At 44.0% G+C, this 14,892-nt stretch overlaps 1 protein-coding gene across 2 annotated transcripts in view; it reads right to left on the reverse strand.

Moving 5' to 3' along the window:
- Positions 1-3,440: 3,440 nt before the first annotated feature.
- rbm33a (RNA binding motif protein 33a) overlaps positions 3,441-14,892 on the reverse strand; it is a 36,763-nt gene continuing 25,311 nt past the window's right edge. Inside the window, exons 14-19 of one of the 2 annotated variants that reach the window (XM_060045620.1) lie at positions 13,383-13,679; positions 12,110-12,817; positions 9,963-10,097; positions 9,627-9,797; positions 8,770-8,858; positions 3,441-8,178 (exon numbers count right to left, since the gene is read on the reverse strand). In XM_060045620.1, coding sequence (XP_059901603.1) covers positions 8,130-8,178; positions 8,770-8,858; positions 9,627-9,797; positions 9,963-10,097; positions 12,110-12,817; positions 13,383-13,679 — 1,449 coding nt within the window. In that variant the 3' untranslated portion in view covers positions 3,441-8,129. Of the gene's footprint in view, positions 8,179-8,769; positions 8,859-9,626; positions 9,798-9,962; positions 10,098-12,082; positions 12,818-13,382; positions 13,680-14,892 lie in introns of both variants that reach the window. The other variant, XM_060045619.1, reaches the window with a different exon arrangement.

Raw genomic sequence — 14,892 nt, forward strand, 5'->3', positions numbered from 1 at the left:
GCAGCTCGTACATGTTTTTGTCTCCCAGGTTATCCACCATGACCATAAAATATACATCTAAACCGAAACAGGTGTTTTTGGAAATGTATTTCCTTATCTACTTATCCCTAAAGGGATCCTATTATAACCAAAGAGCTAATATCTCCACAATTAACAGACCTACTGTAACTTTCCCATTGACTAAGCTCTTATGTATCCCACTCATCTTCGGTCGGAGATACGCTAGAAAATAAATGGCCCATTTAGGAATTGGGATTGCAGCGGCCCCAGTGTTTGATGGCGGGAACTAAACGGAGGATTCCTGCTTTGAAGCGCCTGTTGCCGGCCCGTGAAATTTTGAGTCTCTCCGTCAAATTAAACAAAGTTTGCTCTAAGTAAATAACTTGAGAAAAATGTTGCAGACAGATTAAACAGGAGTGTGTGTGTGCTATAGTTCACATCTCACCCACGGGGTCTTGGAAGGCCTGCACGGTGGGAACTGTAAAATCGTGTAGACACAGTGGATTATATTTAGGCTATAATTGCAGCGGTTAATAAAACAGGCTTTTGTGAGAAGGACTTCACATCTGCATTCACGTTTATCTATTGGTAAACGTCGACGAAGCAGCTGAAATTTAAAACAATGATTTAGTCAGAGCCATAGTTGGTTTTGTAGTGATTAGGGAAACGAACCATCGGCTGATAAAACTTTACACCAGACTTTGTACTCGACCCAGGCGGATTAAGTTGGTCGCGAGCGACATCTAGCGGCCAAAGGTAGGTTTCGCAGGGTGGTCTGCGTTACAGTTTGTAGCCTGTGATTTACTCAAAGAAATCTTGATTAACAATTTGAAGATTCAAACTTTGCAATTTGCACTAGTAGGCCTACTTTAGACGGGCTTGCTACATACACTGCATCCACCAACCAGTTAATGTATATAGATCGAATACGCAATTCAAACGCATTTAAACCACACGAAAGGACAGCATATGTTCAGCCTCTGAAATAACTGGTGCAGGGAGCTATTGGGCAGGGCAGTATAAAAGGCATTATAATATTACAGGATCGTTTAAATTATATCATAATCTGTTTGATTTTAACTTCCTCACTAACATTCATAAAATATGATTCATTTAATATTACCTAATAGAGTACATGAATATCATTCTTAAAGTATTCTTACTTGGATATAACATCATGAATATCATTCATAAAGTAGTCCTACTGGGATATTACATCATGATATCATTAATAAAGAAGTCCTAATGGGATATTACATCATGATATTATTAATAAAGTAGTCCTACTGGGATATTACATCATGATATCATTAATAAAGAAGTCCTAATGGGATATTACATCATGATATTATTAATAAAGTAGTCCTACTGGGATATTACATCATGATATCATTAATAAAGTAGTCCTACTGCAAAACATGATACAATTAATAAAGTAGTCCTACTGGGATATAACATGATATAATTAATAAAGTAGTCCTACTAGAGAATAACATGAATATCATTCATAAAGTAGTCCTACTAGAGCCCAACATGAATACCATTAATAAAGTAGTCCTACTGGGATATTACATCATATCATTAATTAAGTAGTCCTACTGGGATATTACACCATGATATCATTAATAAAGTAGTCCTACTGGGATATAAGATATAATTAATAAAGTCCTACTGGGATATAACATTATGATAATTAATAAAGTAGTCCTACTAGAGCCCAACATGAATATCATTAATAAAGTAGTCCTACTGGGATATAACATCATGCATATCATAGTCCTACTGGGATGTAACATCATGATATCAGTCATAAAGTAGTCCTATTAGAGTGATCATGAATATAAAGTAGTCCTAGTTACCATCATGAAAATCCTTCATCCTAGCAATACCATCATGAATATCATTCATTAAGTAACCTACTAGAGTAGGCCTATAACATCATGTTTATCAATCATAAAGTAGTCCTACTCGGTATACCATCATGCATATCATTCATAACGGGGTTTGACAGCGGGCCCAGCGGTAGGGTCGGGGCTCTGCGGGGTGTTGCAACACGACCAGGAATTCCACTTCCTGGAGTGCGGCGGTTTCCACATTGTGTTTGGTTGTTGATATTGTGAGATGGAAACTCCGGGAGGACAAAGCGCCCCGTCTCCCCAGCTCTCATGAAGCCGGGCCCGGGGTACAAAGAGCATTCCATCGGCAGGTAAACACCGCCCTGCTAATCCCTATAGCGGCCTCCACGCCGCCCCAGCCCAAGAAACGGCTTTTTACAAACCCTTGACATCTGCAAACATGGAGAGTCTGGAGCTCTGGAAACTAAACACAAACCCGACGTTCCGAGGCCCGTTCTCCCCCTCTCCCTCCCCAGAGCGCCTGTCGCAACAAACCCAGCCTCGATAACCCCGCCTCAAGGCCTAGTGACGATTTAAAACCAATTTAATCCAGGCATAACGAATCTAGAGATGTTTAATCGAAAAAACAGTTTAACCTAGACTAGGTCAATGTAACCCAGTTTCATCTTGACTAGTTTATTTTAGTCTATTTACATCAAAACAGTTTTAGTCACCAGTTTCATCTAAATAAATAAATTTAATCTAGAACTAGTTTTATCGAAATAAATGTAATCTAAAGAGTACATTGATCCAAAAACCAGTTTAATCTAAACCAGTTTAATCTAAATGTAACTCCTTTAAACCTGTGGAATCTAGCAACTAGTTTCATCCAATCTTGACCAGTTTCAACAAATCCAGTGTAATCAAAAGACCAATTTCATCTTAAATAATAACGTTTTGTCTAAATACCTCTTTAATCAAGAAACTAATTTAATCTAAAGAGTCGTTTAATTTAAATCTGTTTCCATCTACAGACATTTCATCTTAACTAACTTCATCCAAGCCCAGCTTCATGTGTGTAAAATAGGTTTGCTTCTGTAGAAACAAACCTTATCAGTTGAGGAATATACAGGTTGACTGAATAGGCAGACCTTATTCAATTATTACGTTAGAATATCTAAAGTACGTTTGATATTCCACGTAACAACTTTTGGATGACATAAAGATCCTGCCCTCTAACCATTAGCTATGTTGACTGATGTGATATCAGAGATCTTACACAGATGAGACGTGTAGTTCACACAGTTGGCCGCACTTTACTGCATAAAAGTCTTTTACAGAAAGCCTTTTGTTCCTAAAGCCCACCGGTTCATGTCCCGGCCTGCCGCTCAAACACATTCGGAAGGGGAATAAGTTCAACAAAGGCTGCGGGATAGTCCCAGCTGGAAGGTTCCGAGTTCGAGTCCCAATGTCCACAGCCTAGTATCGTAGAGCAAGATGCCCTCTTACCACGACCTGCTCCTCAATGACAGGGCTCTGAATTCACTGTGAGACACTTTCTGATGAGTGCGTTTGGTCAAAGACTACAAAATAAGGGACAATGTGCTCCTTGAATGAAAGGACGGACAAAAGGAACGTTTATTTTGACAAAAATCTTGTAGCGATGATCAACATTTTATCACGCTTAAGTAGTTTGGATCGATCACATGAACATGATTGATGACAATACAGAGGTAGAAATAGTAACATTTGTATCCAACATATGGATCTTTGGAACATGTCATATTAAGCATTGACACCTCAAGACAGTACAAGATAGTGCATAGATACAGGACAGGGACACAGGTCCACGTGTGGACTAGTCAATTGTCAGTTTGCTTCATTCTTGATTTTAGAGCACAACAGGTAGTCTTTTACACCCAAAAAGGCAAAGTAGCTGCTTTGATTCAAGGAGTGCCTTTATTTTGAAAGCATCTGCTGTGTGAGCACTTTTCCCCTCTGAGAGGAGCCGCCGTCTGATTGGCTAAAACAATCCAGGAAGTGAACCTGCTGGAGGGAGGGGTTAAGGGTTAATCCCATTGGCAACAGCCGGCCTGTGATTGGTCGCTGTCAAATGGACGGCAGAAGAAGAATTAAGCAAAAATAATACAGTACAGATACATAGCATACATACTAGTACATTGTACACATTAAAGTATATAGTGCACATACTAGTATGTAACCACAATACACTATAGTACTAGCATATAGTAATCATAAAAGTATGATACACACTCTTAAGCTAGTATATTGTACACACACCCAAGTATTAAGCATACATACTTCAGTTAACATTGTAGTACATACTCGTATAGTACACCATAGTACATATTAGTATAGTATACACTATAGTACATTAGATAATACCATGCAATATTAGTTTAGTTTATACTTAAGTCTATATTAGTAAGGACTTTAATAAAGTACATACTACGCTATTGTATACCAGATTAGTATATAGACCATTCTAGTATACAATATCCCATCTTGGCCAATTATTATAGGATGTATTACCCTTGTATGTACTATGGTGTATAACCCACTATATAGCAGTATTAACTAGTATGTACTACAGTGCTAGACTGCAGTATTCCCAGTAAGAACATGATCTCCTCCCAGCAATCTGGAGGATTTAAAGTTAAAGGTTTCAGGAACAGCAAACACAGGAACACTACATTAAGGGAAGGAAATTAGGGAAATACACAAGTTAAGATAAATTAGAATAAGGTGAGGTGGGCAAATAAGGTATGAGGAAGGGTAGGCAAGGTAATAAGGTAGGTGGAAAGGTAAGGTAGTATACGGCAAGTTAGGCACTAAGAGGAAAGGTAGGTGAAGTGATACGGTAAAGGAGGTTAGGCAATGTGCTGGGGCAAGGTATGGTAGTCACTGTTATAAAGTAAGGTAGGTAAGGAGAGGCTAAAGAGAAGGAAATCAACTTAAAAGGGGACAGCCATACTGGGCTAATTGAAAATATAAAAGTACTACTCTAAACACGTGTTGTGAAGAAATTGTTATCTGCCAGATCAACTCAGATTCTAGGAATCCCAGAAAAGTAATTGGTCCGAATCCCATTAATTACATAATGGTCCATCTTTAAGGAGGAAACTGAGTTGGTGTTGAAGACAATGATTTTAGCGCAACTCATATTTGAAGCAGTACATTTGGGTTCGAAATTATATTAGGGAAAAATAGCGTAACGGGATGCGGCGCTTAAAGATGAGTTAGTGAGGGGAAATGGCTCCACCCAGAGACCACGGGACCTGTAGGGCGAAACAGAGTTCATCTGGACCTGTGAGGAAATACTTAAACACACGTTCTGCCGTCGGAACCTGTCGAGATGGAGAAGTGGGTGTTTAGGGTTAGGTTTTTTTTGTGCGTAAAACCAAGTCAGAACGGCATACCATGAATAACATAGCTCCAGTAATAAACATGAGGCTGTTAAAGCAACACAAGTCAAAACTCTTGGTAGTGTAAACTTTGGAAAACCCAAATATTCTCATATCTTTAAGCAACCATAAAAAAAAAGACCCATAGGATTTGAGATTAATACTAACTGTATAACCAAATCCACTTCTTAAATTTAAGCTACCAAGAGGTCCAATATGAACCGGTTCTGAATGACGACTCTGTAAATAACCGATAACTAACCGGTTACAAACACTAGTTATACTTAACTTAACCATCGTCTATAGTAACTTAACATAAGTCAGCGTTAACATCGTCGGCATGGCTGATGCCGGTACGCACTCCTTAGGAGCGACCCCAATAGACTAGGGGAACCATGTTTTTGGAAACAACAACTTCATCCGTATGAGTTCAACTCAAAAACATGGAAAGAAAAGTACAAAAAAAACAAACATTGAACACATACATTAGCACCCGGGAACCACAACCTTCAACCTGCTAGCTCCATGCTAGTGACGGCTCTACGTCTATGTAGTTGTAGAGCTCTACTATCTCTACAGAGTTAATTTACTCTAAAGACATATTTCCTACAGCTCCATATATCCTGAGGCGGTATGATTTGGCTAACAGCTAGCTCTAAGCTCTGCATCTAGAATCCATGTGTTTCAGGTGAAGTCCATACCATTTTAAGTGATATCTGGGTATAACATCTCTATATGTAAGATAAGGAAAACTACAAGGTATTTAAGTAGTGATAAAAAGACTGAATTCTCCAGGATTGTCGTAAAGTGCAGATGACCATGTTCATCCTAAACAGGAAGTTAGAACAGGTCAGAGTGACAACTTCCTATGTTTCAAGTACATAATATGGAGCTGACTTAAAAAGGACTAGAAAACTATTTTTGTTTGCAGAATGGCAAACAATATAGTACAAATCACAAATGGAACAATTCAACGGTATTCCCCTCTGACCTAACCGCTACCAACCGTGGATCTTATTGAAAACAACCGCTAACTTGGATCCTGTGGACCATCTGTGGTTTGTAAAAGATTGTTAATACTGAGATTTAGTGCAACGTAAATGTGTAAAATGTAAAAAAATAAAAAACTAGTAGAACACATCCTCCTCACACAACAAACACACGATTTCAGAACATCAGACATCACTGGCGTCACATACCTCCATGTCAACGGTATATCAGCCATATTTTATTTTTCCCATAAAACGTTTTTTCATATACCTTCAACAGAAACATCGATCAGTTCTCTCAGCTGTTGGTTTTTACAAGTCAACTCCAATCATATTTCCCGCTGGAAATCGCATCATACTCATACATATATATACACTCACGCACACAATGAAAACAGGTCATCTTAGGCAAGTACACTCGTTAACGTAAATAGGGTCGAGTTGATGTACATGATTTGGACCAGGTAATGGCTGCCCCCTCTCGCTGGCTAAAGGATGGACTGAATACTGGCAAGAGCAGAACGGACACAAAGAGAATTATCTCCACCTCCAATCACATCTATAAGACCAGCTGATATCGGCCGACATCAAACTATGTGGGGAAAGCACGGCGATGTTTTGACAAACATTAAGGTTGTTCGGTTCTCTCTTCATGTGTCTTGGAGGGCTAATAAAGAAATGTAGTCGTAGAAAGTGGACACGTATCCACTCATTCAGTAGAATGATAGCCCTGCTCTTTCAAAATAGAGTTTGGGCATGCAAAATGCTGATGAGTGCTATCAGTTATTTATTTTGAAATTATTTTATGGATTTAATAAAAGGCTCCAAATTTAAGGGTTTGTCGAAAGATAGATAATAAAAATATATTGTTTTCCGCCTGTTATTAGAGTTGGAGGATGTTTAAGGGGTAAGATTATTAAGTATCATGTAATCTGGGACCAAACAAATGCAACGTGTCATGTACGCCTGTTAATCCAAGTCCCGTCTAGAAGGTTGAGCAAATAAAGACCTAATTATTAAAAAGTGTACAAGCTCGCCTTAGTTATACTTTAAATTAATGAAATAGAAATGAGCTACTCAAAATAAAGACTTAACTTCTAAAAATATTACGATTACGATTATTTGTTCCTTAATAAGAAAAACACAATTTTCTAATTCTTATTCCACGGATAAAATAAGGTTGCAGTTCAGTGATATTTAAAGTTCTGTTGGGCAAAGGTAATTTCTTATGGATTCACGTGGAAATGAAAAATAATGCCACCAGTTCCAGATTATTTGTGTCGTGTAAACTAATTCCAGCACTGTCTCCCAATAGAGGGAGCTATTGGGAAAAAAATATGGCGAGAAGCAACCGATTCCTACATAAAAAACAAAAATATGGGGAGCAATACTTAGGGTACACTGCCCTCTAAAGGAAGAAAATACACTGCAAACAAAAAGTGCAAACAGGAGCCACTAGATGGCACTGTTCTCCTAGGATACCAACACCAAGATGAGCCTTTTGCACTCACGCAAACAACATCCCTACAGCTACAGGTTAGTCCGATCTGCTCATTATTGAGATGTTTTATCTGTTAATAATGTGTTTAATCTGCTCTTAACATGTATATATTATGAACAATGTTTATCTGTTGAGGGGAGCAACCACTATCTGAACAGTCCTTAATGAGTGTCCCTAGTACTGACAGTACATCACAGTAGAGTCTCAATGTTTATAAACCATAAACCTGGCCTTGGTTTCAGTCTGTCTCTGTTATGTCCAAGATCCAAGGGAGGTCAGGGATTGGCTGAGCCCTGCTAGAGCGGGGCACGGGAACAGTTCAAATTTCAATGACTTCTTCTTCCCAACGTCTTCTGATTGGAGGGGTAGGATTTTCTCCTCATCCGTCAACCAACGACACGTCAATGTGGGACAAATCAATCATGTGCCTGTGTGACAGCAGTGGTATGGTCATGGTACAGTAGGGGTAGGGTCATGATCACCATTAACACCATGCAAGATGGCTTCTCTCAGACCAACTGACCTGCTAGCTGCTAGCCAAAGTGTGTCAAGCCATCTTTCACTATGGACCAGCTTATCTCTAGGCTGGAGTGTGTATGTCTTTGAATCGCTATCTACTCACAGCTTATCGTCTCGTCTGAGCATAAGTGTAGCTCGTTATCATTGCAGCACGTATATCTTTGAGTGTAGACCAGCAAACATCTAGCTAGTCGGTGTGTGTATCTATAGCATGCAGGCTAACAGCTAGGCTGGCATATGTATATCTTGTAGTGTCATCATTTAGGCTAGCATTTGTATCTGCAACATCCGTAATGTTATGACAATGTTATCATGTGTAAATGTGCAGTGGGCAAGCTATCAGCTAGGCTAGCGTGTGTATATCATTAGCGTGCCGGCTTACAGCTAGGCTAGATTGGGTATATCTTTAGAATGCAGGATAACAGCTAGGCTAGATTGAGTATATCTTTAGCATGCACGCTAAAAGCCATGCTAATATGTGTGTTTCTTCAGGTTCCTACCTGTTGAAGCTCTTCTGGAAGCTGGATGCGTGGTCGGGGTTGGAGAACTTGGCCAGGGCTTTCCTCTGATGGGGGAGCATCTTGAACATCTGCAGGGGTAACACACACACACACACACACACACACACACACACACACACACACACACACACACACACAAGCTGAGCATCTAGCGTCGACACCATGGGAGTTGGGTGTGCAGATAGGGTTGGTTTAAAGGGTCGGTCTTCACAGGTAGGGTTGGTTTAAAAGGTTAGTGTTTACACGTCGGGTTGGGTTAAAATATATGGTTTACAGGTCAGGTTGGGTTAAAGGTTAGGGTTTAGAGGTAGGGTTGGTTTTAAAAATTAGGGATTAGATGTAGCGTCTGGTTTAAAGGTAAAGTTTGGTTAAGAGATTAGGGATTAGAGGTAGGGTTGGGTTTAGTGGTTAGAGTTTAGAGGTAGGGTTGGTGTTGCAGGTTAGGCTTTAGAGGTGGGGTTGATGTTAAAGGCTAGGGATTAGAGGTAGGGTTGGGTTTAGAGGTTAGGGATTAGAGGTAGGGTTGGGTTTAGAGGTTAGGGATTAGAGGTAGGGTTGGGTTTAGAGGTTAGGGATTAGAGGTAGGGTTGGGTTTAGAGGTTAGGGTTTAGAGGTTAGGGATTAGAGGTAGGGTTGGGTTTAGAGGTTAGGGATTAGAGGTAGGGTTGGGTTTAGAGGTTAGGGTTTAGAGGTAGGGTTGGGTTTAGAGGTTAGGGTTTAGAGGTTAGGGTTTAGGGTTTAGCGGTTAGGGATTAGAGGTTAGGGCTGGGTTTGGAGGTTAGGGATTAGAGGTTGGTTGGGTGGCTGGGGTTGTGATGCCGTGCTGGTTGTTGTACCTGGATGGGTCCGATAGAGTGCAGCAGGTTTCTGAGCTGGGCGTCGGTGGTAGACGAGGAGAGGCCCTCGATGGACACGGTGCAGGCCTGGCTCTCAGCCACCTGCTGGCCTTGGGCGGCTCTCCCACGACCAGGAGCCCACCTGGCTCGACCACGCCCCGCCACCAGAACCTAGAGAGAGGGAGAGACTCATTCATGCATCCAGTAGGGTAGTACTATCTACATCGTAGGCGACGTGATATAGTAGTTTCATGCAGTGGTAGTTGTGCCTCTGCAGAGTCGGGTCCGGAAACCCTTTTTATTAGGGCCTCATGTGGTTGTTAGTTGATGACCTACCCTATTGGCTCCGCCCCCGCGGCCCGGCTGCATTGCCATGGCACCGGCGTGCATCACTTTCCTGTGGGCCCCCTGTGTGAGGGACGGGATGGTCAGGGGCTCGGGGATGCCTTGGGGCTCTGTACCCCGGCCATGCTGCAGAGGAGAGGAGACGGAGTTAACACACACACACACACACACACACACACACACACACTATCCTGGCCGCAACCCTAATTACCGAAACATTTTGTGTGCCTCTGTGCATATAGGTGTGTATCTCTGCATGTTTCAATGCGTGTGTGTGTATGCGTGCGTGTCTATGTGTGTATGCGTGCGTGTCTATGTGTGTGTGCGCGTGCGTGTTTAACAAGGCGGTGCTCTTATCAGATGAAGTGTCGAAGGCTCGGAGGACTTGAAGGTCGCCCGGCGTCCTCTGGCGACAGATCAATACAGAGGAAGAGGAGCGCCACACACACACACACACACACACACTTCTCCCATAACCCCCCCACATACACCCCCCCCACTGCCGCTAAACGGATTAATCTTCCTATAGAAATCACCACCGCTGGTTGCATCCATCACACGCTAAACTGCATCCCAACGGCAGCAGCCCCTTCCCAAAGGCCGCGGATGGAAATATCAGGAGCCAGAGAATAATCCTCTTGGTATAGTGTGTCTAATCCAGATATTAATGCAGGCATTAACACCACACGGACACCAGGTATTAACACCACACTGACACCAGGTATTAACACAAAACCACCAGATGAGCCATTACACATGCTTAGATCCACTCCCACTCCGCTCACACCTGGCAGAGGCCTGGAGGGAGGCAGTGAAGGACAGAGAGAGAGATGTGTGATGGAGAGAATGGACCGATACTGATAACATTGTCCCGCTGCAGGTGATGACAGCAGAACAATGAGCGGGAGAGCGTCCCCACACCGCTGGTTCTCCCTCCCTCTCTGACATGTGATTACCTCTATCTTGGCGGAGGCATGTGTGCCGATCCTCGGGGAAGGTCACGGAGAAGAGGCTCTCACGCACCGACACGCTATCGCATCTCGGCAACACGCAAACCAACCCGTTAATATCCACCACGACACGTGCGCCTTTTGTGCGCCGTCAATAGAGATTAGGGTGTAATTAGGGCTGGAGCTGTCCCTCGCCAGATCCCACTTCATAACGATCACACACAATCCCTGGTGTTCGTTTCCCCACAATGCACTGCTTTCCCACATACATACATCCACCTCTGACCCATTCGGTACCAGTATCCGATATATCCCACAGTAATATGTATCATGCATTTAATTATAACGTCCCAGTCATTCAAGCTGTGGGAAACATTTACTGCCCTGTATCTTATTTGAATGGCTGGAAAAGAGTGCAAGCTTTGTGCTGTCCAATCAAGCTCAAGTTCCCCCTGTCCTGACCAACAACCTAACCATCCACATACACCAACACGCCCTCCACCAGAAAGGTTAGTGTGAGTGGTGCATGGTTGAGACGTGTCTCGGTGTCTCCCTAATAACACTGTTGTACCTCAAGAGATGACATCGCCTTAAAGAGCAGCGATGAAGCGGGAAACCGTACCTCTAATTGTCACATGCTCCCTCTAACAACTACCACCCTTAAACCTGAAAAACACTGAAGCTGCTATATGGATCACTTGTTGAACAGCGACAGATGTCCTCCCTAGCCGACAGCCTTATAGGTTACTGAGATCTCTCTCTCTAGGTGGACAAATACACCACTAGGGCCCGCGCTGACATTTACCAACCAAATCTCAAACGTTTTGATTCTGCCACTGTTCTGACTGGTGGCTTTGTCAGTAAAGCAATGGAGGGAGGAGAAGAGAAGAGAGGAGAGATGGACATGAGGGGGAGACAGGTGAAAAAAGAGGAAGGAGTACATCAGAGATGAGAGGAGGGGAAGAGAGGGGGAAGGAGGGGAAGAGAAGGGAGAGGGAGGGAGCGAGAGGAAGAGAATGGAGGGGAGCAGACGAGTCGAGAGAGGAAGAGGATTAGAGAAAGAGACTGAAGAGGATGAGAGAGCGGAAGAGAGGGAGAAGAGGTGAGACGTTAAGAGAGAGAAAGGGTGGAGACAGGAAGCCAGAAGGAGGAAGTGCTTACTGCTCCGGGTAGTTTGACGATGCGGACCTTTTCTGGGAGCTGTTGGTCGTCTTCGGCCAGACTCCTGCTACGCTGCATCACTGTTCTCTTCACTCCTACTTTAGGCCCCATAGCCAGGGACTGGAGTGGACTGGGTCCGACAGACGACACACCCTGGATGGGCATGATCCTCTGAGGGGGCTGGGGCTGCTGGAAGGACTGGGCGCTGTTCCTCCTCTGTGGCGTCTGTTGGGGTGGTGGTGCTTGTTGTTGTTGGATCTGTCTCTGCGGGCTGGGCCCAGCGATGCCCATACCAGGCTGGAGGCGGGGCCTGACCGGCGTGCGTAGCTGGGGGACCTGCAGGACACCGTTGGGGGGAAAGCCTTGGCCAGGGTTTGGGGGGAAGCCTGGGCCCTGGTGAGGGGGGAAGACCGGGCCCTGGTTGGGGGGCACCTGCTGCTGCTGCTGCTTGAAAGGGAACTGTCTCTGGGCCTGTGGTGGGGCCATCTGCTGCTGCGGAGGGCCTTGGTACTGACCCTGGATCACACCCTGGCTCGGACCCGGGGCCTGGTCGGGGTTCGGTCCGGGGAGCTGGGCGGGGCTCTGGGCGTTGAGGCGGTCCAGGAGCTCCTTCTTGCGGACGCCCGCCTGCATCTGCCTCCTGATCTCCTTCCTCCTCAGGATCTGCTCCCTCAGACATTTCTGCTCCTCGATCTTCATCCTGTACTGCCGCGTCTCCTCGTCTTCCTCGGGGTCCTGAGACACGTGACAACATGTGTTCTTAGATACACCAGGAGCTGCTCACATGTCTCGAGAACGCTAGACACACTTACGATGCTACATGTTAAGATACTGCTGGACACACTAAGACACAACAATACATGCTATGATACTGCTGGACACACTAACACACGGCTACACATGCTTAGATACTGCTTGACAGACTAAGACACTGTCATACATTCCCAGACACTGTTGGACACATCAAGACACTGCAACATATGCAAGGATACTGCTTGACACAGTAAGACATTGCTTTACATGCCAACGTACAGCTAGACACTAAGAAACTGTGATAAATGTGAATATACTGCTAGACACAGAGGCACTGCTTTACCAATGTTAACACATCGGTAAACATGCCAAGACCCCTAAAGGTCCTCTAGGACAGAGCTAGAACCCCACCCTCCAGCCGCCCCCCTCCCTTAACCAGGGGATCAATGAGCGGTGAAACCCCAGAGGAATGTAAAGGCTGTTGACGAGTGGCGGCCATCGAGTTGAGCTGTGCCCCCAGTCTCAGACACACATCTGTATCACTGACCTGTGGGACCTCCTTCCGGACCACGGTTCTGCCCGTGGAAGGCGGGTCTCCTCCCGTTGCCAACCCTACGGGGGGCCTGCCCCTCCCCAGGCCCACGGCGGCGGCCGGTCGGGGCCCTGGCGTCGCCCTGGCAACTGGCCTGATGTTGGAACCAGGGACGGCGCCGGGCCGGTTGAAGTTGCCGGCGGTGGTGGTGGTGGTGATGTTGTTGTTGTTGCCAGGGGCAACGGGGAGCTCTCGCAGGTTGCTGTTGCGCTGCGGCAGGATCTGCATGTGTTGTTTTCCAGTGGGGGCGTTCTGTGGAGACACAGCTCACAATCAGATAACAGACACACAAGTTACACAACTACCACAGCTCACCGTCAGGTAACAGACACACAAGTTACACAACTACCACAGCTCACAGTCAGATAACAGACGCAACTACCAGAGTTCACCGTCAGATAACAGACACACAACTACCACAGCTCACCGTCAGGTAACAGACACACAAGTTACACAACTACCACAGCTCACCGTCAGATAACAGACACAACTACCAGAGTTCACCGTCAGATAACAGACACACAACTAACAGAGTTCACAGTAAATAACAGAACACAACTACCACAGCTCACCGTCCGGTAACAGACACACAACTAACAGAGTTCACAGTAAATAACAGAACACAACTACCACAGCTCAGTCAGATAAGAGAGACAACTACCTACTGCTATCTTCTAGATCAATGTTTTTCCACCTGTGATATGCCTATAACTGATGGTTCGCAAGGGTACTGCAGGTGGTAAATGCGATTAAATAGTTTTAATATACATTTATGATGCATAAGAATTGCAAAGATCATTGCAAATAAATATTTAATAAATATTGTTGCGTAAATATAATCTTATGGCTTAGCATTTCAAGTGCCAAACGTTTTGCATTCCATTTCCATTGTAATTTCTTTCATAGATATTTTGTATAAATTTGTGTCATCTGTGTAAATAATCATACCGAGCATAAGCAGCGTTTCTGACCACTCCTCCCACTGGCCATGGCCTTGCAGTAATAATTGCGTATAAAGAGGGTGCTAGCATTTTTTCTTACTCAGCCACTGCATGTGTATTAATCAAATTCTTACTGTTTGCACATGAGGTGGTCTGCGAAAATGGTCTTGATGACAATTGAGTTGTACACCAAAACTTTTGTAAATACTGTTCTAGATGTTGTTTGTTTGCCAATACAACTTCTCCATGAATAAGCATGTTAATATATTCTCCTTGAATCAGCCCCAGAAACAGCATGGGCACTAAGTGATTAGCAGAGATATCTGCAGAGTAGTGTCTCCATGTCTAACCAGATTCAATCGAGTTGTTTGATTCAAAATTCATGATTGTGAGCTAAAAGGGGAGTTCGCCGAACTCCCCTTTTAGAACTCCTCTTACTTGATGCGCCACTAAAAAGGTTACCCTCCGAGTTGACTACCAAGCCAGAAGCAGCTGATATTATAGTCACGGCAATCGTGCATTAC

Source organism: Gadus macrocephalus, chromosome 23 (assembly GCF_031168955.1).
Source record: "Gadus macrocephalus chromosome 23, ASM3116895v1".
Taxonomy (NCBI): Eukaryota; Metazoa; Chordata; class Actinopteri; order Gadiformes; family Gadidae; genus Gadus; species Gadus macrocephalus.